Raw genomic sequence first — 27625 nt, forward strand, 5'->3', positions numbered from 1 at the left:
TAGAAAAAGATGACACCAAATCAATGATAAGTTATGGGACAAGCAAATAATGGGAAATGGAAAATTCCATTTTTAATGTTGTTGATAGAATGTGGGATACTACAACTTCACCGGCCACAACAACACATATCTTTTGGAATATTTTGATTCGGCCAAAACATCGTAATAAACTAGTTAATGAGAAAAATAACTGAGAAAGTCTTTGCGGAGTATCACAGTCAGGTATTTTACCTATAATTTTCCTGTTTTTCCATTAGTGGTGTTTACTTGTTATGGAAGAGGAAAATAAAATGTTCACAGAGTAAATCTGTTTTGGAGAGAGAGAGAATTGTTGTATGTTTCTGGAACAAATTTTTTCTGTGTTTCCTCTTCCTCAAATTGCAGAAAATCACAATTCTTTTTTTTTAGGAGAAATATGATCATGGCCTCTGGAGTGCTTCCGTACAATGTAAAATTTTTTACTTTGTCATTTCTGTAAGCTGTTCTTGGGTGCTGCATTTTTACATGATGTGGCACGTTTTAGATGTAGAACAGTGTTTAGGCAACTCCGTGATTTGGTCAGGGAATTTCTGGTTTTAGTGTCTTAGTACATCAGTAGTAAGTATAAGTTCAATTGCTGACAGGCTATGACAGAACAGATTTGATGTCATATTTGCTCAGAATTGCAAAGATTTATTGAAAATGTTTGATGTTAACTTTTCCCCAGCCTCTCTGCAATAGAGTACTGTAGTGAATAATAATCTTGACTTATTTTAAAATAGAAAGTGCTAGGTGTCTGCACTGTGAAAAGAAATGAAGGAATGGACTTTAAAAACAAGCTTTTAGTAGGAGTCAATAAAGAATGGTATTTTTTTACTCTAGTAATAAATAATCTAGTTATAAATATTGTCAATAAAAATATCTTGCAAAGTCAAAATGAACTGTCTGAATAGGAAAAATTCTCTTCTGAGGATGTGTGAGTTGAACTTGGACATCTTTGAAGTTCAAATCACTCCAGTTATTATTTCTCTGTGAGTTTTGTACCTACTGCACTTGTCCGTCACATCTGGAAATACAGCATTGTCTCCCTGAAAGCCACGCTCCTAAAAACCCTTGTAAAGCCTCAGCACCATCATAGCTTCCTGAGTGACGTTGGGCAGATTGCCCGGTTTGCCACTCTGAGTAATGGATGTAGTAAGAGCTAGAAGTAATTGTAATGACTGTCTTAAAAGTTTACAGCATTGTTTGTAATTCATGTGTGAAAGGTGCTATATAAGCCCAGATTTATCATCAGTGAGCCCAAAAATATCTTGGTATTGTTTATCTAGGCAAAACTTTACTGAGAGTTTTTCTTAAAAGCTACACAGAAATCCATGATTGGTGTAGTACTGATAATCATCAGTTCTTCATGTCTCGATTAGTGAAAATAAAAGATAAGTCACAGCAGAGCCTGAATTTGGCAAGTTGTGATTGTAGTTTCCAAATCAGTGGGTTTTGTGTTAATTCAAGTCAACTTTGCAGTTGAACTCAACTTCAACTTTAAACTTTCAGTTGTTGGGTTTCTGGCACCTCTCATTCCCGTTCCATGCGAGTCTGGTTGGGCATCACAGTGGAGAATGATGCCAAGTCAGTCTCAGTAGATGCCTAAACGTAGGGGTCTACTGCCACTAGAGATACCTGAGGGCATCAGCGACATTTGTGTGAGGCTGACAGACAGGGCAGAGGAGTCACAGGAGCCCCATGCTCTTCCAGAGCAGCAGCTGAAGGCTGCAGGGTGTCCTAAGGCATTTGAAATGGCACCAGAGGCCTGTGCAGGGGCAACCAAATCAAGCCCTTAAATTCTTGCCTAATCAATTCCTTCTCATATATCTATCAAGAAGAAAGATAAAGAACCCTCAAAATACTATATCTAACTTGAATGTAAGCAAAGAAGCTATTATTTAATTTTACAGATTATTATATTTGCACCTGCAGTTGTCCTGTATATATGTATTAAGATGCCCATTTCTGTATACGGAGGTGGTTTCTGTGGGCTTGGGTAGAGTAAGCAGAGAAATGTATTTTATACTGAGTATATGGATACTTTGTTTTGGAAGTATGGTTATTTCTGGTCTAGTACTGACTCTATCAGCACTTTTTAAAATTTTCCAAAAGCGCACATTTAATCTTCTCTCCTTCTCTTTTAGCTGTGGTCAGTGCCATTCCAGTACCAACACTAGAAAGTGCCCAGTACCCCGGGATCCTGCCATCTCCCACCTGTGGATACCCACATCCTCAGTTCACTCTTCGGCCTGTGCCATTCCCAACGCTCTCAGTTGACAGGACCTTTGGAACGGGAAGAAGTCAGTACCATGCTTTTCTTTTGGTGTTCTTTTTGTTATGAAAATGCTTGGAAATAGGCAAACCTGGTGGGTGCTGTCCAGCTTGCTTTCTGTCATTAGCGTGTATAAGTAGTTGGTTGGGCAACAAGCAACTGAACACAGGCTGTATCTTGTCCAGTGATGGCTCCAGTAGCAGCTTCCACTATATACTAAACTGCAACTTGTCTTAAAAGTTACTGCGTCTTATCAACATGCTTGCTGTGTAATTCCCAAGCAGTTTTTAAAGAGGAACGTGGAAAGGACCACATGATTGAGGGGACCGGTGCCTCCAAATGGCAGGCCATGTACAGTTCAGAAGCATCCACAACAGTTTGGTAGCACATAACCACAGTTTAGAGACCAGGAGGAGTCTGAGTGAGTAGTCAAGTCAACCTGTGTAATATATTTCCCCCTGCTACACCTCCAGTCTGTGCATGTCGCTCAGGTAAGGAGAGCCTGTGCCCTCAGGAATGCTTCCTCTTCCTGTTGCATCCCTTTCTCTTCACAGCAGAGCATGTTCTAGAACCTGCATCTAATTTGATCCTTTCTTTTCTGCGTGTCTCTGAGTTATTTCATTGTACTTTAACTTCCTTTATTTTATCCACAAGGATATTCCCAGAAAAACAGACTGCAAGAGCTCTCCTTCATCTCCTTCATCCAATGCAGAATTTAGTATCATTACTTGTTAAAAGCATCCATGAACACCTCTACACACAGTGCCTTCCCAGGCTTAGCTGCCTCACTACTAGAAATATTTTCCTAATGTATAACTTGTTAAAATTTAATCCGGTTATTCCTTGTTTTGATTATAGCGAGCATGGAACATTTTATTTTCTTCTTTCCTGCAGATACTTTATGTACATTTGAACATTGTTATCTTGTCTCACATCAGTTGTCTCTTCTCTAGAGTGAGTTCTGTATTCATATTTGCTCCTGTACAATAATAGATTTGGGTTTTGTGCATTCCCGTAACTGTTTTTCAGCTTGCCATGATCCAGGAAAATGGTATGCACGCAGCACAAGTTCCCCAGCCTCACCTTCATAAGTTACTTCTAAGCATCTTCTGCACCGACAGCCATCTGTTCTTTGTTCTAGCCTAATGAGTGTGCTCTGGCATATTAATTATAGTTGGAGGGCTCATATTTTCTTATAATTCTCCCTTAACTGTACTGCATATCAAGTCTGAATTATTGACAGACTAATGTCAATCTGTTACACATATTTTTTCATATCACAGAGAGTCTGTGCTGCTGATCCTCAGGGAATTAATTTCAAAATGACTGATTTTTCCTCCTAGTTGAGTGTTGCTTTCAGTCAGTTCAGACAGGTCCTTGGGGGCTGATGATTGAAACTCTAGCAGAGGAATCGTAGGTAAAAGGTGGGTTCAGGTGTTCTGTTCATCACCCCGGTGTCATTTCCCCTCGTGACGATGTATTGACTGTGTTCCTTTTACATCTAGATGGCATTTTTCTCTGGAGGGCCGGGCTGGCATAATCAGTTTTTGATTTGCTGCTTAAATTAATATCAAATTCACCACAAATGTGATGCACAAAAACAAAGTAGATTCAGGTTTTTTTGGTTGACATGTACTAGTTGTTGAATAAAAAATTCACCACACTGCACCTAATCATGGAGATGGGAATGAAATTGAAGACTGAATTGTTTCGTCTTTTTCTGAAACAATTTTGAAAAAAACACTGTAAGGTTGATGCACATCTAATACACACTTCAACAGTACTCACTGTAGAAGTATAGGTAGTGAAGTGTTTCACATGTCACAGGGTGACAAAGAATAAACGCACAGTAGCAGAGAAATGGCCCCTCTTCTATCCCGCTGTAGAGCACAGTTTGAAAGGGCAGAATATATCCCCTCATGCCCCTCTGGTGAAGGATCTTCAGTGATTTTCCTCACCTTGATGTTTATCTGCTCAGCTGTCATCATCTCGACCTGCTTGTAAAAGGATCTCAGCTTCTTCAGTCAGGAGATCCTTATCTCTCTTCTCTGCCTCTCAGCTTTTACCCTGTCAAGTACCTCCACACACAGATGTGCCTTTTAGGTGGATTCTTCAGTGCTAGACTTTTCCCCCAGAACGGCAGGTACAGCACCTCTTGGACACTTGGTCAACATCTGAACCTTCTTATGAGAGAAATTTTCTCTCAGAAATGGTTTGGTCAAACTGCCCATGCCAGAGCCCTCCCTGGAAGTGAATGGTGATATCTGAAATCCTGGCTATTCCTGATGTAAGCTGTGTTCAGAAATGTATGCATTTGCCTAATCCTTTCAAATGCTGAATGCTTGAGAGTTGAACAGAAAATTAGAATCATAGAATCAGTAAGCTTGGAAGGGACTTCTGGAGATCATCTAGTCCAACCTCCCTGCTCAGCAGGGTCACCTAGAGCATGGTAGACAGGGTTGTGTCCAGGCAGGCCTTGAAGATCTCCAGAGATCTCTACAACCTCTCTGCGCAACCTGTGCCAGTGCTCTGTCACTCTCAAAAAGAAGAAATTCCCCCTCACGGTCAGGCAGAACTTCCTGTGCTTCAATTTCTGCCCCTTGCCTCTTGTCCTGTCACACAGGACAACTGAAAAGACTTTGTCCTGGACTCCTAGGTCCTTCTCTGCAGAGCTGCTCTCCAGCAGGACAGCCCCCAGCTTGTCCTAGTGCTTAGGGTTATTTTTCCCTAGGTGCAGGACTCGGCACTTGCCCTTGTTGAACCTCAGGAGGTTCCTCTCTGCCGAGCTCTCCAGCCTGTCCAGGTCTCTCTGAATGGCAGCACAGCCCTCAGGTGTGTCAGCCCCTCCTCCCAGCTTGGTCTCATCAGCAAACTTGCTGAGGAGGCACTCTGTCCCCTCATCCAGGTCATTGATGAAGAAGTTGAACAGGATGGGACCCAGTGCTGAACCCTGGGGGATGCCACTAGCCACAGGCCTCCAACTAGACTCCATGCCACTGATGACGACCCTCTGAGCTTTGCCCTTAAGCCAGTTCTCAATCCACCTCACTGTCCACTCATCTAAACCATGCTTCCTGAGCTTCTCTAGGAGGATGTTATGGGAGACAGTGTCAAAAGCCTTGCTGAAGTCAAGGTACACAACGTCCACTGCTCTGCCCTCATCTACCCAGCCAGTCATTCCAGCATGGAAGGCTATCGGATTGGTTAAGCAGGATTTCCCCTTGGTGAATCTATGCTGGCTACTCCTGATCACCTTCTTATCCTCCATATGTCTGGAGATGACATCCAGAATGTGCTGTTCCATCACCTTTCCAGGGGTGGAGGTGAGGCTGACCGGCCTGCAGTTGCCTGTGTCCTCCTTCTTTCTCTTTTTGAAGACTGGAGTGACGTTGGCTTTCTTCCAGTCCTCAGGTACCTCTCCAGTTCTCCAGGACTTTTCCAAGATGACGGAGAGCGGCCTGGCAACAACATCCGCCAGCTCCCTCCGTACCCGTGGGTGCATCCCATCCGGGCCCATAGATTTGTGGATGCCTAGCCTGCCCAGAAGGTCTCTAATCCTATCCTCCTCAAGCAAAGGAAGGTCTTCCCTTCTCCAGACTTTCTCCCTCACGTCCAGGCTGCAGGATTCCTGAGGGCTGCCCTTAGCAATGAAGACTGAAGCAAAGAAGGCATTCAGTAATTCTGCCTTCTCTGTATCCCTTGTCGCCAGGCCTCCTGTCCCACTCAGTAGTGGGCCCACATTTTCCCCAGTCCTCCTCTTGCTGCTGATATATTTGAAGAAGCCCTTCTTACCGTCCTTAACATCCCTTGCCAGACTCAATTATTAATACACAGAAGTTTTCTGAAAGGAGGTTAAATAGAAAACAGTTCTTATTATTGGGAAGTCCTGATGGACCTTTAATAAACTGAAGTAGTGAAGGTTTCAGATAATTTAGAAATTTCTCATTAAATAATTCAATAACTGTGAGCATAGCCTTGTTTCAGGCAATTTCTGGGTAATCAAGACTGTGTGGTATTTCAAAAATTATCTAACCCTATTATAACATGAAATGAGAATCTGTTAGAGTGTTGCAGTTACCTCTTTAGGCTGTTGATGTCCAAATCTCCCAGGTCATACTGAATATGCTGTTCACCTCCGAGTAAAATATTCTTCTCCTTCAGTATGCCTTCCATTTTCAATAGCACCACAATCAAGCTAAGGCACAAGTGAGTGGAGAGAGTGTATGTTTTCTAGTGACAGTTGATGCTGTCAGAACCAGTCAACAGCTCACTAGCTTCCTATAATGGCAGAATTCATTAGTTGTCAATCTGTGGAGAGATGAAGGGATATAAAAATAAATTTCTAACGTGATGCTTAAAGCTTTTCTCAGCCCCAGTGCTGCTGCTGCTTGATGCCAGCACTGGCAACATCAGGCTATGTGAAAGAGCAGTCATTGGCAAATGCTTCCTATCAGTTCCCAAGATTAAGAAGCAGCCGCTCCATGTCTAGATCACCTCTCAGTGTCTCATGGATGACTTCACTGCAGCATCGAGTGGAGATAGATCAATGAAATGACACATCTCCTTCTTGTGGGGAGTGGGCTGTTTTCTTAGTATGATCATGTGGATTTTCTTGAGAGCAACTAGCAGTTTAAGAGGCTATAGAGAGGACGTATGAAGCTTTTTTGTATGCATTTTACCCCTCAGTGAAAAAATCACATGATGCTTGACCAATTGCAACTGTTTCAGAAAAAAACATACTGTGCAATAATTCCTCTGAGACAGTCTACCTGCAGTGCTACATGACTGAACACTTGATTGATCAAGATGTAGCAGTCTTTGAATAAATCATATGCAACGCCATTAGGAAGGGTGTTGCTTTGCAGTCTGCCATACAGCCCATGCATCAACACCTTTTTCTGTTCTGAAAGCCATTTCTCATTGACCCCAAAGAGTCAAGTGCTGCAACATATCTTTAGGCCAAATTTTCTACTGAAGAGCAAACTAAAGAAAATGAAAAGGAAAGTCAGGCCATAGCCAGAACCACCCTTGAATAATAAGCCGACTTGTCAGTTTGAATACTGCTGATGGCACTGCCAGCCGTGAAATACAATTGCTAAATACCAATTTTTCCATCTTTCCAGACAGAAAAAATGTCTGAGCCATAATGAAGTGAGTGCTCTCTGTTCAGCATTCCTTCCCCACTGTTAAGTCTCCTCCTCCAGAGTCCTCCCCAGCTCTGTGGCACCCACTGCTTGCAGATCAGGACAAGTAGGAGAAAATGGTGACGTGCCACAGATTATAGTGCATTACAAAGGGAAGAGAACACCCTTTTTTCTCCTTTGCCACAGCTGTGGGGATGCTGAAGGCCTCGTGGTCTTGGGTAGTAGAGTAAGAGAGCTGGAGGAAAAGAGCTCCCACCTGGGAGATACTGAGGGGGCACTGCTGGTCACAGAGAGACCCCAAAACACCAGCAAGAGCTCTGGTGTTACCCGTAGTGGTGGGCCTCTCCTTCCTCATCCCTGTACACACACCCTGGGCAGCATGAACAGAATGTATTCTGGTCCCATGCTGATAACATTTTTACAGCAGGCAGGCTACTTTTCCTTAGGCCAACCCTGAAGCCCATATTCCACCAGGAATGAAGTGTCTAGTTTGTCAGCATTATATGGATATGTAATCTTGGTCAAGTGATATTTCAAGGGTACACAGAATGTTATTTGCAGTTCAGTCATTGTATGTCCAAATGTACTTTCATATCCTTTGAACTCTTAATTACCTTTTGTTTTCAGTCTGTATTGATCTTTCATCTCAGGTTGGCTCACCTAGGACTGAGGCAGAGCCAATAGCTACAAATCCAAGTGTGAATATTTTTCTCTATTATTACTTAATAAAAGATATATGTGTTCATAAATCTGAAGTCATTAAACTGGTTAAAAGCATTGTACCAACCGACATGTATACCAAAGCAAAAGGAAGACCAAAAATTTTTATATCAGATACCTGTTTTTCTGCTGGTCTCCAGAGAGTTTATTGCTGCTTGAGTTTAAAGCAAGCTCATTCTCAGCATTCCAAAGTTAGACATAAAATGAATGCAAATAAAGCTTTATCCAGCATTTCTCCACTGCAGTGAAAGATTCTTACTAGGTTTACTGGGCTTTAGAAAAGATCTTCATGTATAGCATGTAATTTTCTTTACTTTGGCGAAATATTCTACTAAATTCAAGGGAAAAAGATCACAAGAGTACTGTAGCGCAGTGTTATCTGCCTGGTCTTAAAGGTCAACTGGAGGTCTATTTTCCATATAAAAAAATAATAATTGGATTGGTACAAATAATTGGAATTCTGTGACACTTCTGTTGAGGTGTGTGAAGGCATCTGCCTAGCTGGTAAGTGGGAAATTGATGTAGGTGGTATAGGTAGCATTAACAATGTTCTCATCTTCATCCATCCTTCAAACAAACAATCCATCCTCTCTTCCCGCAGGGACCTGAGGGAACTGCAAATTGATGACTCTCATTATGCTTCCAAACATGCACATCTTATTTTTAAGAAGTCTTCACAAGAGTGAGCCACTTTCATTAGACCACTTGCCTTCAATATTTAAAATGCAACTCTAGCCTCTAATTTTAATAGAATCATCTCACCTTTATCTTCAGTAACAGCTGGAGGATAGCATGTTTTTTTTTATGTAATAACAGTTAGGTAGGTCTCCAGATTTTACATCTAAGTCTATGAGATAAAACATCCATACAGTAATCCAGTAATTTTACTGTAAGGCCTGTTTAATGTGGAGACCATTATGGTGATGCTAGCTCCTCAAGTTTTGTTAGCTGAGAGCACCACTGCAGAAAATACCAAAAAGGATATTTTGTGGAGAGTAGCATAAGGTGATCTCTGGCCTCTTTAAGGGAATGTAGACCTAAGACTACCCGCGGAAAAGAAAACAGGAGTGTGCTGAGCAAGGAAGGAAATAGAAAAGCAGAGACAGAGTAATGGCATGACTTTGCAAAGAGCCTTGAAGGTGAAAACAAGGAAAATGAACCAGAGTCTAGCAAACTTTTACAAACCACAAATGATTTTGACCTTGGTTAGATCCTGTAGTTAGTTTTCTATGTATGGAGTTCAGTATTACTGGGCTTGTCTGCAGTATTGCCATAGAAACAAGTAATGGGGTTGTGGAAATGAGGAAAAATCCTCATTTCCATTTTTCAAAATTGTTTTGCCACTTAGTAGGTTGTAATTACTTATATACTTTGACATTAATTATTATAAAATGCCTTGAGATTTGACTTAGCTGTGTAATTGCATGTTATTTGTACAATGAGTTCTGATTGTTGCAGCAAGCTCTGGAAGAAACCGGCTCCTCTAGAGCATTTTGGGTCCCGCTATAATAACTAATGCTGATATCTATGTGTCAAGAAGGTTGTTTCCTTCAGTAAAAGGATGAGCTTTTTTTAGATTTCTGGTTTGCTGCCACACATTACATGATTAATTGTCGTGCTATGAGCCACCGTGGCTGGCGTAGATACTATGGAGACATTAGACAAATTCAATATGCTGAAAATGAAGGAGTTCCTGCTGTCGTCAGACTCTTCATTAACCAGCTTGCTTCTTCCCACTGGTAGGTTTGCAATGAAGTCAGGCACCCTTCCCACGTGGAAAACTTTTCTCCAGCGCTATTCCTCAGGTCAGGAGGCCAAGAGCTAGGAAATGAGCTGAGAAAGGCCACACACCTGTATTCTCAGGAAGCCTCAAATGGGTTCCTGACACAGAATTTGGAAGAGGAGTTAGGAGATAATGGTTTTGATCCAATGCCCATATTCTCGTCCTGGAGTAGGAACAAAGTAGTACCACAAGTGGCAGCCTCCTTGCTGTGCACAGGGAAGTGAATTTCTTGCTGTCGTCTGTAGGACACTGCAGCAGACTTCCACTCACCAGGCCTCCCCATAATTAACTCTAATTAGTTAGGCATGTTGGTTGGGAAGAAATTTTTGAGATTTTTGCTTATTCCAGTTACAGTTTTCCTTTCAAGATCAAAATAGTCTGTTGCCTTTGGAATTCATTTTTCTGTCTTTGCTTTGGTTAAACTTTTTCAAGTTTGAATAATTGGCAGAGTATTTTTTCCTTGTATGAACAGCAGGAGGGAATTCAAGAGTAAGCATTAGATAAAGAGCAGTGCCACGAACAAGAAATGGCAGAGTAATCCCAAATGCACCCCTTCCTGAATGAGCTGCGACAGTACCATGAGATATGATGCATGGTTGTCCAACACTTCTTCATGAAAGCTAGGATGGGATCTGTTCAGCAGAGGTATCTGTGACTGCCTTGTGCCTGGTGCAGGCTGGGCCCTAACATGCCGTGCCAGCTCTGTGGAGAGTGTCGGGGCTCCATAAGCTGGTTAGTGCCACAGAAAGCTTTCTGTTTGTAAAACAGAACTACTCCTCCTTCAGGAAGCTATTTCAGTGCAGCTGAAATTGCAGCTCGCAGTGGATGTTTGGCCACATGTACCACCGCTTGCAGTTTCTTGCATCTCTCCTTCTCTGCCACCTGTCCTTCATTCTGTACTCTCCATGGAAGGTGCCCTCACTTCAGACTACAGGATTAGAAGATTTGTCATCATATAGGTGCCAGGACACTGCAGTTCAATTCCAAATTACCAATCATCTTCTGTTGGTGCATTTGCAATAGTCATCGTGTTACTAAGATGCTGTACTGTACCTGCGCTGAAAGTTCCCATAGAGTCATGATCATTTGGCAATTAATAGTTAGGATGCAACATGGGTTTCCAGAGTAGGAATAAAGGGCTTTGCTCTTTGCCTCATACTTTGTTTTCCTTAGTACTTCAGCTGTGTTTGCTTCTCTGCTGTGCCATGACAGAGTTGTTAAGAAGCACTGCAGAACACAGCGTAGCTGTATTTTGTATTAGCGGGTTGACACGGCCCATTTAAATCTCAGAAGAATTGACTTTGAATATAGGCTAATAAAACAGCAACCTACTGCTTTGGCGCACTATATGTTACAGCTGTCTCAAGGAAGAACAATATTGGTGATTGGTTATGTAGAAATTAATTACGTCCTTTCTTTGTCTCAAGCTCCTCTCCGCAATGACTACAATAGTACCATCAAGCTGAACATAATGAGTTTTCTTAGTCATAGTTTGTTTCAGTCTCCACATGGTGTATTATCGTTTTATTGACTTTTAATATTTAAAAGCACCCAAATCCTATGACACCGGGAGCTTAAGAAGTTTGAATAAAAATAAAATAGAGAGAAGAAGATGAAAATGTCACAATTGCATTTTTTTAAAGGAAGATTTATTGCACTTCAGCTGGCACATGGCTGCTCTGAGGAACATCTGTTTTTTTAATTCATCTGCCAATAACTTTTGATAGAAATGTTTACAAGCTTCCTGCAGCTTCTTGGATATCGGAGGCTAATGCTTTACCTTCTGTTGAAAATGATCATAAAAGTAAGAAATAAGTCTTAAAAAACACCTCAGTAGTAATTCTTGAGTTTTTGACTTACTGTTTCTTCATATTCTCTTCCAGCTGCAAATGAAGGCCCAGCGTCCCAGCAGCCGTCCTTGCTGCCGCCAGCACAGCCCGAGCACTCGAGCACCGAGGATGCCCCGAGCAGAACAATCCCCACGGCCTGTGTCCGCCCCACGCACCCTCTGCGCAGCTTTGCCAACCCCTTGCTACCTCCACCGATGAGTGCAATAGAACCGAAAGTCCCTTACACACCCCTTCTGTCTCAAACAGGTGAGGATGACGGGGGGAAAAGGCTATGGCACCGTAGCTTTTCATTTCGGGAAAAAGACAGAGAGCACAAGACTGTCCCTGAAGAATATCCTTAAGTACGCTCAGAATGGGGAGTGGATGTATGCAGCCTGATGGTAATAATCCAGTATTTCATTCTGACAATCTGGAATAAAAATTCAGGACAAGGCAGTAGCTTAAAATCAGAGTTAACCAGTAAGTGATGAAAATGAAATAAATGAGATGCCAAATTAATCATTTGGTCTTGTTTCCAGTCTCCTGTTGTGCTACAATAACTTGAAGCAGTGCCAAATGCTTGACTCTTGTTTCAAGGCTTGCCTTTTTGATAATGAAAGGACTATTTATGTATGCTGGAAAAGAACTGACTGCAATTCACTCCAGTGTGCAAAGTACTTAAAAATTAAATAGCAAGCATGCAAGGAACAGAAAAAAAGAACTATTTTAAAACGAAAGGTCGTAGAACGGTGCAACTTTTGATTGAAGCTGCAGGCTATTGTCAGGGTTAGATTAAATGGTTACATATGGCTATAGTCAAATGTTGGCTTGTTGCCTCCCTAAGTCCATGGGTTCATGCAGAGGGGGGCAAATGGGCTGTGTCTTCACTGCTGGATCACCTGAGACTGTGCGCATGATGTGTATGATACATGCTTGGATCGTAACATAGGCGCGGTGCTAGAATTGTTCCTTGTATGAACTGGTACCACTATTTGATGTAGTAGCAATAACTATTAGAGCTACTAAGGCAAAAAAAAAAAAAAAAAAAAAAAAAAGATTGCATGTTGGTATTTCGTTTTAGCTGTTTACTCAGTTAGGTTGAATAATACCCCATCCGGCTCAAAAAACCTTTGAGCTTTCAGCTTTAGTGTTTCCTGTGTGAGATGCCTTTCTGAGTGTAGTTTTCTTCCCCTACAACATATGTCAGTTCCATGTTTGCAACAAGAGAGCTACCAAAAAACCTCTGCGTTTTGCCAGAAGTACCTGCTATCCATCAGCAAGTAATCCAGTTTCTAAGAGCAGATGGAAGTAGGTAAATCCTCATTTGTTGGGAAAATGCTTTTGCCAAGTAGTAGAGCTGAATTATTTTTTGTATATAATAGAGTCTATTCACCATTATGTAGTACAGCATTGTACTTTATGAGGGTCTAACTCTACTTGTCCTGCTCTAGTGAGTAAGTCTGGTTACCTCAAAAGAGCAATTCGTCCTTCAAATCAATCAGGGTTTACCATTTAATCATTATTATTGGGGGAGGGATTGAAAGAGGAAGTCAGAGGATATTAGTAATCTTCATAAATAATCCTGTCATCCTGATAAAATTGCCTTTTTGGGGTAAGTAGTCTAACTGTAGAAGATGCAGTGTTTCCTACGGGCAAGGGGTAGGCCTTTGTTACTAAGCAAATTTTAGACCTGAAAGCCCTGTATTATGACCAAAAAAGCCATGGAAAATTGTGTTGGACTGGAGTTGGTCACAGAAATGAAAACATGTTGCTGGGTGGTAAACTTAAATATCACAATATTTAAATATTTAAATTATTGTGATATTTAAATTATTCTGTTCACTGTTGTTTTAAAATTGCAATTTTTACGTCTTAGAATTTTGTGTAACTTCTGTAACTTCATTTCTGATCTTTCACCTGCTATTTTGTAGTGTCAGGAGCTATCTGTTTTTCTCTTGGTGCAGTTTCTCTTGTTTTTCTGAGTGCATTTGTCTTCGTAGTCATTAGCCAGACCGATTTTATTTCCCTTAGCAATCCTTTCTAGAAGAGTTTGGTTTGTAAGCATTAATTTATACTTGTGCCTCCAGGCAGAGGTAGAACTGGTTCTGGCCCTGTACATGCTTGCTTGCTTGCATTAAGGCCAGTTTTTGGTTTATGTGATATTTAAGAATGGTTTAGAAGCCTTTCGGAGGTCGTTAGTGTGGCTGTCTTGGTTTACTTATTATTGATGGCCATCTGTGTTAGGGTGAACTTTCATCAAATACGAATACTTGTACAAAAGCCAGAAAAAAAAAACACTTTAATTTTTTATCTTTCCCCAGTACTTTTTATTTCTGTTTTAGTATCTGCAGGGTTTCATTAGAAATTTCAAATATTTCCCTTAGCACTTATGAATTTATTGCTTTGAAGCTTGGGGATCTGTAGGAAACAGGTACTGAATGCATGTTTTTAAGCTTAGTAATTGTCTAGTTTCTCAGCAGTAAGTAAATCTGTGCTTTGTGGCCTTATGCTAGTTAAAAGACACTCAAAACAAGATTGATCTTTCTGTATCCACTCCTGAATTCCTTCCCTCTGGAACCCCAATCTGTATTCTTTTTGCTTAAAAGGGAGATAAGCCACCTTTCTACTTCTGCTGGAAAGTTAAAGGGAATGAAGAGAAAGCATTAAAAAAAAAGAGGCCAAGAAACAGCACTGTCTTCTACTGCTCATTCTGCAAACTTAGTATGATGCATGAGCATGATCTTAGCCATAGTTACATGGCTAAGATATCCCTTCCCATGTAAGGAGACATTTTTGATTTTACAGAGCTCTGGATGGATTTCTTGATTGGAACCAACCTCCCCGCAAAGGTGGGCAAGGTCTCTGCAGACCAGCTGAACAGATTGCCTTATGGACCACGTCTGCTAATTATATCCACTTAGGGACACCTCAGGCTTAAAAGGCTCTTAGCAAATTCACTTGTTAGAATAATTGTTACTGTCCTCTGTCTGATAGATAGAGTTAGTTAAATTGTTGCTACTTTTTTTAGTCTGAAGAAATTTTTGTGCACGCTATGTAATAAATAGGGCAATAAATAATGTATTCATCATGACTTAAAGCAATTAAACTACTCTTTACTTTGCTTCCCTATTTTTTTTAAACACCTGTCAGTCGGGTATCTTAGTCCTTCAAACAAAATATAACTCTGCAGCAACAATCCTGTACAAAGCAAAGGGGAGAAGACACCAGAGAACTGTCAAAATCAATTCTGGGATCTCCAGCAGCGCTTTGAAAAAGCAGGATCCTGAAGTTAAGCAGACCCATTGCTACAAGTGCCTCCGTTGCTGGCTTGTAGACTCTTGCTTCCTCCTTCTGGCCCTGTGGTTTTTATACCTCTTTCCATACACAGGGCACTCGTGCTGCCCTGTGGCCATGCGTGTACCGCAGCTCCGCAGAAACGCAGATTTCCAAGTGCCAGGAGGGGGTTTTAGACATCTGCTGACAGAGAAGGTTGAAGGAGGAAGGTTTAGATTACAGTTCTAGAGCTGGCCTCTAACACTGGCCCTCATGCAATGTTAGCCTTTAAATTATTTTTTGGATCTCGCCCAGGGAACAGATGGATGGAGGGGTGTTCTTGACTTCGACTAGATGCTAAAAGGAGGTCTCTCCTCTAGTATTTTACCCATTCAATGTATCTCTGTAGTGGCATTATAATTAGCTATTAAACTCTGTTTTATGTTTCATAAAAAAAAGGAGATCATTTTTCAGACATGTGGGATTTTGCCATGACGGTATGAATAAATATTAAAAAGACTATGCTCCTGTTTGTTGGGTCATGGCTTCAGCTTAATCCATAGCTAAAATCTGCCATTTTTCCTCTGCTTTTTCCTTCTTTTTTTTTTCTTCTTTTTAGCTTGAGCCCTGTAAATCCGAACTCTTCATCTTAAGCCCTCCTTCAGATATTTTATAGGAGATCTCAGCTTTTCATCAATGCTTGGTGGCAAAGCACTTTAGGTTCCCAATACTTATTCTGAAAGCTTGAGAATCTGTCCATGAGCTTTTTAGTCCCCACTGTGCCTGCAGACACTGCTCTTTGCAAATCATGCACATAGGCATATAAGTGATTTGACTTAGTCCCCTTTCAGGTTAAATAGAAAATGTTTGATGGAGTGTTGAGTTTATTGCATTATAGATCTGACATAAATTCCACAAACGGACAGGAAAGATTTTTTTTCCCCTCACAAATGAAAATTCCTTTTAGGTCTTGATGATCAGCTGCACTTTAAATGAACCTGAATTAGGAGGTCATTTTTCTTCTGGAGAAGCAAGTGTGAGGTGATAGAAAACGCAGCCTCTGAAGCAGTAGTTTTGATATTGTGCTGCAGTTCTGAAACTTCAGCTTTTTGAGGCTCCGGTATCTTTTGTCAGGATGTAAAAATGCTGCTTTATTTCTATTTCTATTTTTTTTTCTATTTTCCTTTTTTTCTCTTGCCACTTCACCAAAAAAGTATAGTTGGAGAACCAAATTGTTACCTTCCAGGAATTTCTCTGCCAGTGGATAGCCCAGAGTGAAAAGTCACTTCATTGCGCATCAAAATTGAGCTTGATTTCTTTCCTCCTGTTACACTGAGGCATGGCCCAAACTGGGGATGGTCTGGGAGTGCGGGGGAAGGGTTGCACTGCAGATAAACAGTGCAAGTTTGGCGATTTTGGACCTCAGAAGAGACTGCAATTGCCCTTAGATTTAGAAAAGTGAATATAGAAATGATGCTATTATATTTGGTAAACTTGCTCTTGCGTTTACAGAGAAACTTGCTTCTTAGTACAAGTAGGGCAAATCCTTCCACGACTGCAATACAAAGCTAGTGTAGAGGAAGCAGGATTTTCCTGGGACAGAAACCAAGGCTGGCTGTGTTTTTGCAAGTGGGTGTTCGTCCGTGACTCAGATTTCCAGTAATTATTCCATGAGCTCCCTCCTACCGTTTATGTTCCTTCTTCGTTCAGAGCTGTGTAAAATAGGCAAGTCTGAGAGACATAAATTTAGAACCCTCTGGTGCTAGATTTATGCTGTATAATCACTATGTTTTTTAGAGTATTTAACCCCTCAGAGTTAATTATGAGTAGTGTAAGTGCATTTATTTTTAATTTTTGTTTGTTTATTTATTTATTGTTTTTTTAATTATTTATTTGGTTATTAACTACCTAACCAAATTCTGGGTTCTTTCTTGAGGAAGTTTATCACTCAGTAAAAATTTCCTTGAGTCAATATAAAACATAAGTGAAAACCTATTGTTTCTAACTTGATTTCAGTCATTGCATGTAAAGACAGTCCTGAACTTTTTTGGTAATATGTATGAAAGTCCTTCCAGCTTAGTTTTTTTCTTAGTTTATTAATGGGTGGAAATGACTGAGATTTATGGACTTTTCTTTATCATAGTCTACAGTAAGCAAGGTCTATAAATACGCTGAAAATATGATTCATTTATGAACCTTTTATTCTGAAATTCTAGCTTTTTTAGCATTAGCCATTCCCAAATTCAAAATATCCAAGGAAGATTACTGTTTTATTTCATATACCTGTATCTGTCCCTCCACCTTCAACTTTCAAATGTTTTGTCTTTCTTGCTTATTTGTACGAAAACAAGCTTTTTCCCTTCTACTGAGCTACATGGATAGAGAAGGGTCACAAATGGGTCAGTCCTGTGTATCAGAGAAATCTGGCTGCAGTCCAGACCCGTACTTAGGCAAGCAGATAACTTTAGACACCTCAGTCGTCTCATTAAAATCAAAGGGACTGCTGGAAGGTGTAAAATTAAGCGTGGACCGAGGTGCTTCGCTGGATAAATGAACTGATTTCACTTTGATACAAATGAGCTCTTTCAATACAAGGCAGCAGTCAAATGTTTAAAAGAATTTTTTTCTGGATAATTATACTGTAAAAGTGTAAAAGAATTTAATGATGGACAATGTCTATGATCCTGTATTTGTGCACCTTTGCCAAGCAAAGAAGTAAAACTTCTTCGACTGCACGTGCAATGTTCGTGTTTAGTTGGGGTTATGGTTGTTACAAGGGAAGTGTTGCAGCCAAAGATAGTCACTTGTGTCACAACACTTCCTTACCCCATGTATTATTTCCAGCAGAAATTAAAATCATTTTTTCCTTTGAGGTTCAGGAGGCAGTGAGGGCATAAAATGGAGAAATGAGGGACGCTTATGAAGACACTCTAATCTCTAATGTGACACAGGCTTGGAGTTCCTGCACCAACTTTGGTTTCTACACCCAGCCTGGATCCTGCAGAGTGAAAACTGGAAAAGCCCAACAGAAGGTTTTAGATAGCTACAAATTCTTAAAATGTAGAGCTCCATTTTGATGAAGAGCAGCTGAGAAAACAGAAAAATAGTATACCAAACCACTCTTATATTTCAATTTATCTGAGCAGCCTACAGTGTTGGTTTTATCTTGAAGTGTCCTTTCCAAACTCAAAGTCTCTATACCTATTTTGAAGCCTTAGTGCATAAAAATGTGTGAGGTTCATTAGTGCTAGTTCAAAAGCCTCCCAAATAGGCAGTCCCATTACGTGTTCAGTACTGTAATTTTAAGTGTCCTCTTTCTGTGTCCTATTTCTCTTTTTACTTTCTTTCTTCTATCAAATCTCCCAATATCAAAGATTCCTAAATTAAACTTTATCTCTTTTTATAAGTATCTCCCATGTGGAATGAGCCAAGCCTCCACTGATTATTATTGCAAAAGTCATTTTTTAAAACTGTGTTTCATGATGAAAAATACTTTTTATTTTTTTCTCGCCTGTAATGTAAAACAGCTGAGTCATCTAATAATATTTTACCTATAATTGTATATTTTTTACCCCCAAGAGGCATTCTGTTATATGGGGGGACTCTGCCATGGAGATACAAGGAAGCTCACTTCTAGATGTTATCCTCATCTTTATGTTTCAGCTTTCAAGTCATTTAAACTGATAGAACACTCCCTTTTACTGGTAGAAATACCAAATAACCTGTTAGTGGCATTTGATCTTTTTGTAATTTTCTGCTGTATGTTTATGGGAAAATTTCTTCCCCGAGGATTTGGAGACTTTGCAAAAGGTATTTAAGAAGTGTCTTGAATATTCCCAGAAATGTCTGGAAAGTGGCTTCTACTTACGGATAAAAACCTAGGTAGAGCAGTGAGTTAAGGCCATTTAGGAATCCACTGACAAAACTTCTAGTCCAGGCTGGTGAAGGAAACTGATAAACTACAAATCTTATCGATTAGGGCGCAGTGAAATTTGTGGCAAAACTTCCTTTTCTTAGTTGTCAAAGATATGATTCATTCTTAGCTAATTTTAGCAATCTAATGAATAGATGTCTACTCCATGCCAGTCACATCAGGTCATTGTGCAGCCAAAGGAGAAGGAGAGGCCCTTCAGGAAGACAGTTCATCCTACCTCTCCAGACTTTGGGAGGTGCTTCTTTCCATAGATTACAGAGGGAGCCTAAACGACCAGCTGAGCCTCGTCCATCACTTTTAAACAGCTGAAGGAACATGGTATCTATTGCAGCGCCCTGCTGCAATGGGTGGCATGAGCAGCAGAGGGGGAGGAAGGGCTATGCCTTGCCATTTCTGATGTTCTAGCTCCCTTCCAATTCTCCTGACCTGTTGGATAGTGATGCCTTCTATGCTTTGGCTAGGAGTAGATTTCATAATCACACACCTGTTGTATATATCAAAATATTAAGGCTTGATCCTAACTCCAAAACCTGAGGAAACCCATTGGTAGTCTTCTCCTACCCCAATACTTCTCCATTCGAGCATGATTTCTTGCCATCGCTCCTTAAACCAGTTCCTCTCAATTTTTGCATTCATCTTCATTTTCTCCAGTTTAACTATTTATTCCACATCAGTGTTTTGAACCATCACTCAGAATATCTGTAACACATGAGTCAAACAAGAATTAACGATCTTTGTGTGTGACACAGACCCCTGATCCTTTGGGTGTGAACACAGCTGCCTTTGATACTTCTGGAGTTTCTAGCTCACTGTGCTCGCTGCTGCCAGGGGCTGACCTCCAGAAACACCCGAATCAACAGCAGAATTAGTGAACCTTCCTGCTAAAATGAATTGTTGTCTCCTGGATGGATACATGTCTCCTACCCAATTCAACGTGATTCAAAATAAAACACTGAAAAGTAGCTCTCCCAATGTAATGTTGTCAAGAGAACGAGTGCTGTGTTGTTTTTTACTCAGTGTTGATCATCATAACATCTGATCTGATTTGCAGAAATGCATATAGATTTAGAAAACTGCTTCTTCTTGACTTGACAACAGGCTCGCACTGATGCGCAATGTTCCTGAAATATAAAGGATGATAATGTAATCCATTCAGTATGGGCCTCTGAAAAGCTGTGGTAGCTGGATTTTGCACCTGGCAGTCACATATTATATATAACTAATGAGCCAATGAAGTGTTTAATAACCCAACTGAGAGAATGAAACTTTAAAACAGTGAATTCGTGCTGTGGCTGCTCAGAAGTTCACCTGATCTGCGTTGTCATCCCATGCCCCTGGCGGCCACAGTTCCAACGCTTGCTTTTTTTTATTTTTGAGGCTCCTGCTGAATTGGAAAACATTAAAAACCAAAGTGATTTTAATTTAATTAGCTACTCATTTGCATAAATTAGTTTACTTGGCATGTCAACCTTCTGTGTCCAGAATCCTCATTGAGAGGCCTGTTAGGTCTTTTTGATATCCTCTGGGGGAGGCGGTTCAACTGTTGTGCTAATTTTGTATTGCAGGCATTGTTATCTTTGAAAATACTTAAGACATTTACCAAAAAACTGGAAATGTACAGCCAAGCTCAAGCAATGTCTTCTCAGCTTCACTTTAATTTTGAGCTTTATGATTTGTCTATTGCTTTTGTGAGCTAAAGGGCAAAAAGATGCACAAAATGAATTTGCTGATCATCATTATGGCTTCTCATTAACAATATCCAGAAGGAAACATCTGTCTTTGTGCAAAAAAGCAGGTCTTTAAGGCCCATTGCTACAATTAATGAGTTACATAAGAGAAACATGATTTTTACCATTGGATTTACAGTTTTATAGCAGCAACATACTCTGCATTTGACATGAGCTCCTCACCATTACATCAAATATTTGCTTCTCCACAAGTCCATGAGGAGCAAACAAGCCACAATGTGAAGTCACTTGTATAAAAAACAGCATATATAGTACATCATCTTACCAATAAACAACATTGATGCAGTGCCTCTGCAGTTTCACTGTTTATTCTTCATGTGACAGTGATATCCCAGGACCCAATCAAGATTTCCTGTGCTAGGACTCTGATAAATCTATCTTTGGGAGGGCGATTGAGTGCTGCTAGAACAGAAATAATGACACAGCTCACAGCTGCAGGAGTCGCAGCTGCTGTTTCTTTCTTTGCTGAGTGCTGCAGGTGTTTTCAAAGGGTTGGGAAAATAATGTTGAGAAGCTGCAGTCTTTGCCCCAATGAGCTTAGAGTTTAGTTTGTCTCTGATACAACTTTCTTACTTCTTTTTTTTAAATTAATCTCTTGCATTTCTCATTGCTCTGCAGCGTGTAGCTGCTGGGTGCGCATTGCAGTCGGTGCTTGTTTCAGATCGGCTGGATGTGTAACACTCCAGGGCTGTTACACAGCGGTGAGCAGACAGGTATCTCTGATAACAGCACTGGGAATTCGTTCTAAATGTTAGCGTGTGCGTGGCTGTGAGGGCAGATACCACGTTTTACTGTGCAAATGTGTTTAAACAGCAGGATGTGCAATACTCAGTATAGGCACCAATGTGGGGAAACCGAGCTTGGATTATTTCCCTCTGTCACATTTCTGAGCTGGAAGGTCCCCCGCGAGGCTCCTTTCTCCCAGCAGAAAAGCCAGGAAGAGCAGAGATCTAAACAGCGGCCACAAACAACCCCAGCCCGGGGCCACAAACCCGGCTCGGGTATCTTGTGCCTCTTCTGCTCCGAGCTGAAAAGCCTCGTACGCTGATACAGCAATCTGTGCCCAAATTTAATGAAACCTGGAAACTTAGAAGCACTTTTCTGACCAGGGCCTCCAGGCCAGCGAGGTGCCTGAGTTTCTTCCCCGCGTCCCTTCTGGCGTCCTCGCAGACAGCGTACGATGCTGCAGCTCTGTAGCAGCGATCGTTCCATCACGCAGATGTTTCAGGGTGCTGCCAGTAAGGAAAACAGTGTTTGCTTTGGAGATAACAGAAAGAACATTAGACGGCTGAAAAGGAAGGGAGGGAGATTACATTTCTTCTAGGGAAATAATCTTTTGATTAAGAAATGGAAGTGAAAAACATTTCCTTTCTTATAAAATGTTTTGAATGATGTGAGCGCTTAGAAGATTGAATCTTTGGAGATAGCTGTATCTTCTATTCTTACGCTGAGATACAGGGAAGTTTGAAGGCCCAGTTATTAAAGAAGCCTTTTTGCTCTCGAACAGGAGCTGGAGGAGTGAGCGTATCTTTGTGGTGATCTGTTGGAGTTTGCATTGAGCTTTCACGCTTCCAAAGCTTCAGTTAAGCCTGAGTTATCCAGGATTCTCAGCCTTAAAGTGATGGTATTTGCGAACCTCTTTTCCACTTTGCCCTTTTCTTGCAGTTCTTTACTGGAACTTACTTTTAATGAACATGCAGTTGGTAGCTCCGTTTAGGGAGTGGTTTTGTTCTCTCTTCTGCTCCATTGTGTTTTCTCTGGCTTGAACTAATTAAAAACATACACATAGTTCTTTGAAATATTGGAAAATTAACCTGCAACTTTTGTCTCCTGGCTACTCACGAGAGCTGCCAGGGTACAGAAGGTGTCAGGCCGGCAGTCCTGTGCTGGGCTCTGGGGAGCACTTCTCCACTCCAGCAGCTGCCAGTCATCCTCCCTGTGCCGCCAATCATCCTCATCATCCTCACCGTAACAGCACCCAGGGCTCAGGAACCTTCCTCCTAATGAGATCCAATAATGTTTTTTAAGCAAATAGAGATAATGGGGCAGGAATCTAGTGATGGGGGGAAAACAAACGGATGTTTAAGCTTAAGACTGATGAGAAGATGGTTTGGTTTTGCGTGGAAGCTGGGTATTTTCAGACGGGTATGGAGCTGGCTGAACTATTGCTCCAACCAGAAAAAGGATAACCATAGGTGCTGGTCCAGAAATGGACATGGGTATCATGATGCTCCCTTGCTGTGCCCAGGATCCATGGAAAGCGAGAGAGGAGAACTGGATGCCTGGAAATAAGATCCCTAACAGCTGGGACTGCTGGAGCTTAAGATATTAAGCAGAAAGCTGCCAAAACCTACAGTAGTCCAAAAGAAATGCTGAACCAAGGAGCAGAATGGCAAAACTCAGTATTCTCACAGTTTTAAGCACTTTTGGAAAACAGCAGTTCCCAGCCTGAAATGGCTTCCAGGCGATAGCACCTTGAATGGGTGGACAGTTAGGGAAGCTGAGCTCACCCACGGGGGCACCCCCTTTTCTCTGCACATTTTGTGGGTTGTGTGTCCCAAGACATGTTTTTCTGTGTGTCTAATTGGGATGTAATGGCCAAGAGCCTAACAGAGTTAGTATTTCAGTACTTGACTTTCTGATGCCAATGCCTTTGAATACCTCTAACTCACATGATCAGCGAGCAAAGAGATAGCTGTTGTTTTATATCACACCAAAAAAAGGGGAGAACTTGCTGAAGATCATAGTAGAGGGAATATAAAGAAAAAAAGCTATTGAGCCAGTGTCTTTTATTTATGATTTTTTTTCTTGAGTCAAATGAAGGGAACAAAAATGTTGTTCAAGTCCTGTGGAAATGAGATCTCTGCCCCGTAAGAGTCTAAAGTCACCTGCTGTGCCAGCAAAGGTCTCCTGTTAACTGCTGGGGATAGTTTGAGGGATTTTACAGGCCCTGCTGTGTGATGCATTCTGCCAAGCAGGTGTCAGTCCGGAGGTAGCCTATGAAACGTATGAACATCAAACTTGCCTTAGGGCACCAGGAGGCATCAGTGCTTCAATGTCCATAGAGGAAATGGGGGAAGAAAAGAGTTGGAGGCACTAAGTGGTGGAAGAGGTGATGAAGGACCCTCACTGAAGTGTGTTTGGCCTGACACAGCTCGTAGGCAGATGTTTAAGCAGTAGTTTCAGGGGGAGCAGGAATACGCAGGCAGCAGGCAATCTTGAAAGTGTTGTCCCTGCTTCAGCCTTGAATCTGTGACATATTTCTGTAATACATGATCTTGGCTTGGTTTTGTACGGTAGTTTTAGTTTTCAAACTATCCCAGAGCACTTAAAATCAATGTCATATATGCTTCTCCAGCATCTTACGTCTCCAGCAGCATCTTCCACAGGGTCAGGCCCGTTGTACTGAGCGGAGGCAGATCGTCTAGGACAGTGCTTTTACTCTTTGACATTTTAAATCATTAAAAGAGACAAAGGACTTTTAATTTCTGCTAGAAGAAAGCCAAAACACCACAGTTAAAGCATCTTTAAAGAGTTACACTTCAAACTGTGCTAGAGCTGGTGCCTCTTTGGCGAAACAGCAGTGCTCTTGCTCGGGGCTAGATATGGGAAAAACAAAAAGCAGAGCTGTTTTTAAAAAGAGAAGTCCCCTTCTGTAAAAAAGAAATCATCTTTTAATACCCATTCCATATTTTTTCACTCCTTCCAAGTTGGGATGAAAATCAGAAACCTTTTTTTTTCTTTTTAAAAAAAGAGGCAAAGTATAATTTTTGGAGCTCATTTAGTGACCACCTAGGGGGCTGTTGTCAGTTTGAGGGAGTTAGAAAGAAAGGCTGACAAGAAACATGGAAATGAACTGCCAGAGAGAAAAAACTCTTTCTCCCAGCCTGCCCACTGCTCCTGTCTCTCCAATCTCACTTTCTCCCTCCAAGCATGATGTCAGACTGACAGCTCCCTGCCAAGCACAGATGTGGAGCTACAGTTTGCATGATCTTCATGGCATACCAGTTTTGTGGGTATTTTTTCCCAGGAAAAATTAAATTTCCATCTGGAAAATTTTGGTTTTGCAAAAGAGCATTTTTCATCAAAAAGTAACATCAACAGAAGATCCCTAAGCTTCTCTAACAGTGCATCCCATCTCTAACTGGGGCCGTCCCACCCCACAGCAGAAGTGGCTCTCAGTTGTTCTGCAGCGTTGAGATGTCCTGGACGTCCATCCCGCTGTGGGCAGCAACAGGATTTAAAGCCTGATATATTTGAACTTTAATTGAAGAGGTTTTAGGAATTGTTTATATTGGCTCTGGTGCTCCTCTAGGAAGAAGTAGTGTAAGTATATGTAGAAAGGCAACTGTGAGTTTACAACCGAAAACACAAGCAGCAAGGGTAACTGGTTAAATCAACTGTATTTTGCCTGCAGTGTCTTCCCTGCGCTCCCCTTTTCAGAGCTATCTGTTCTTACTGTGGTTTTGATTTCTTCTTTTAGGGCCTAACCTTCCCAAGGCTCAGGTGAAAACGGCATCGCTTGGATTGGCAGGAAAGGCAAGATCACCGCTGCTACCGGTGTCGGTGCCCACGGCGCCGGAGGTCTCCGAGGAGGGCCACAAGCCGACGGAGGACCCCGCTAATGTAAGACCTGCCTTCAAGCAGAGCCTCCTGGCAAAGCTCCTTGCCACGGAGATGCATTATGCCATGGTCAATCTGTACAGTAATTTTGAGATAATGTTTGGTCCCTGCTTACCTCAGGTGTTGCGCTACGACAGATAGCTCTTAGGAAACCGGTAAAAGATTTTGGCAGTCAGTAAAACTTTTCCTTTGACTTTCGTGGACTTTGGCATGTGTGATACAGGGAAGGAGAGAGTGCTTAAATTCTATATTAATACCATCCAGAGGACAACTCCGAAGGAGAGAATGCTTAAATTCTATATTAATATCATCCAGAGGACAACTCCCACAACTTCTCTTGAGCTCTTTAAGGTATCAGGAGGAGAGGAAAAGGGGGCGAGAAATGCGATAAAGGAAGAAAATAATTTTGGCAAGAATGAGTGTAGAGTAATAGCCGATAATGGAAGGAAAAATAATATTGAGGAAGCAGATAAGTGAAACTGAAAAGCTGATGAAATTGGAATAATTTTTTCACTCCTGTTAAGACTCTCTTAGAGAAAGGTCTCACATCCAGAAGATGAAACAGTGCAAAAGAGAAGGAATAAGGAAAAAAAGAAATATAAGTACATGTTGCATATCTTCTCTTTTCATCTGCTTGCACAGACAATTTTTTGCTAGGCATGATAACAGTGATTTGTCCAGCATCTTGTTAATTAATCCTTTTGCATTTTCTGCTTGGCTGAAGGGAAAATGAAAAGTTTTGCTTTAGACATGCACACAGGAATTTTTGGTCTGCTGGCTTATAAGTGTAGGGTAATGGTATTTTATTCCTGTTTATTGTCATCAATAGCATGAAAATATATTTCTATATGTAGTTACAGAAGGATTCTCACATTTTGCTGGGGAAAAGGGAGTCATATATTTGAAATACAATTATGTACCTTACTGCAGCCTGGCTGCAGCACTGAGCTTTTTTTCCAAATCCTGATGCCTCTCCTGTGCAGAACAAGTAGGAGACATGGAGTCTTCTGCTGGAGGGAGAAACAATATAAAAAGTCTCTCTTTGCTAAGATCACTGGTATAAAGAGTAATTTAACATAGAACATTTGATAACACGAAGTGCAATTTCAGTTCTCAGTACCTTATTTTATAACAGCAGCACAATTTATTTTTCAGGAGAGATGCTGCTCAAGCTCCACAAGTGGGAGAGCAGTTGCAGGAAGTAATGGTGCAGACAACAGGTTCATCAAGGAGTCTGAATTTGGAGATAAAGGCTAAAACTTGGGGAAATTTTTTTAAGTTTACATCTGCTGGTGCTCTTTTAAGCCGCCTGCTCTTAACTCCATCCCACCTTGGGGACTGCAGGTTTCCAATAGCACTTACAGATCTCCTACCTTGTAAAACCCACATAAATAAGTAATGTTTGAGCTCCCTCTCAGTGTTTTGAAAGCAGAGACTCATTCCTGTTACTCTTGTCTTAGCAATTCGTGAGGTCAGTGGTTCCCAGGATAGGTACATGATGTAGTGCTGATCATTTTAGGGTTTGCCGTGAATTCAGAGCATTACTTTTTTTCCAGTCCAGTTGCAGCCTGCCCTAAAAAAAGACGTGTTTTGATGAGTATTTGATGTCTCTGCTGCATGGTAGAAAATGTTATCGACTCACTCCGTGCGGGGCTCCTGTTTCTTCAGCTCGTGTTTTAAGCCCTGCCTGTTCAGTCTTTACATTTCAGCCTGGTCCTGAATCATGCAGGTGCCCAGGGACTGCGGCGAGGCCCCGCAGCACGCTCCTGCGGGCTCGCGCCAGGGCTCAGCCGGGTGCCGCTCGGGGCTTCGGCTTCTCCATGGCCTCCGGCGCTCTTCCGTGGTGCTTTGGGTTGCAGCGCTCACTGATTGCTGGTTTGTGTGTCTTTGCTTGCTTGCAGGTTTATGAACAGGATGATCTGAGCGAACAGATGGCCAGTTTGGAGGGGCTAATGAAGCAACTTAATGCTATCACAGGCTCAGCCTTCTAACAGCTATTGAGGAATAGATAATTATCCAGGAGCACTGCAGCATACCAGTATTTCATGCATACCACACACGTCCTCGACCCCATGAAATCATCATCTGCTCAGCACCGTTCCTTCAGCGCAAGGAAGATTCCTGAAAAGTCCTGAAAAGAATAATAAAAAGCAAGAAAAAGAAAAGAAGAACATTACATAACTGTAGATGTGGCATCTGAAGTACTGGAAATGTGGCCTTAGCCAACGCAAATGACATCATCACAGCCGAGTTGTAGCTGATGCCACTGGATTGCTCA

At 41.4% G+C, this 27625-nt stretch overlaps 1 protein-coding gene across 1 annotated transcript in view; it reads left to right on the plus strand.

Moving 5' to 3' along the window:
* Positions 1-27405, plus strand: part of DCC (DCC netrin 1 receptor) — a 551739-nt gene extending 524334 nt beyond the window's left edge. Inside the window, exons 26-30 of the mRNA XM_062599476.1 lie at positions 2166-2325; positions 3728-3729; positions 11824-12036; positions 25208-25350; positions 27249-27405. Of these exons, the coding sequence (XP_062455460.1) occupies positions 2166-2325; positions 3728-3729; positions 11824-12036; positions 25208-25350; positions 27249-27338 (608 nt within the window). The 3' untranslated portion in view covers positions 27339-27405. The remainder of the gene's footprint in view (positions 1-2165; positions 2326-3727; positions 3730-11823; positions 12037-25207; positions 25351-27248) is intronic.
* The last annotated feature ends 220 nt before the right edge of the window (positions 27406-27625 follow it).

This window comes from Rhea pennata, chromosome Z, assembly GCF_028389875.1.
Source record: "Rhea pennata isolate bPtePen1 chromosome Z, bPtePen1.pri, whole genome shotgun sequence".
Lineage (NCBI taxonomy): Eukaryota > Metazoa > Chordata > Aves > Rheiformes > Rheidae > Rhea > Rhea pennata.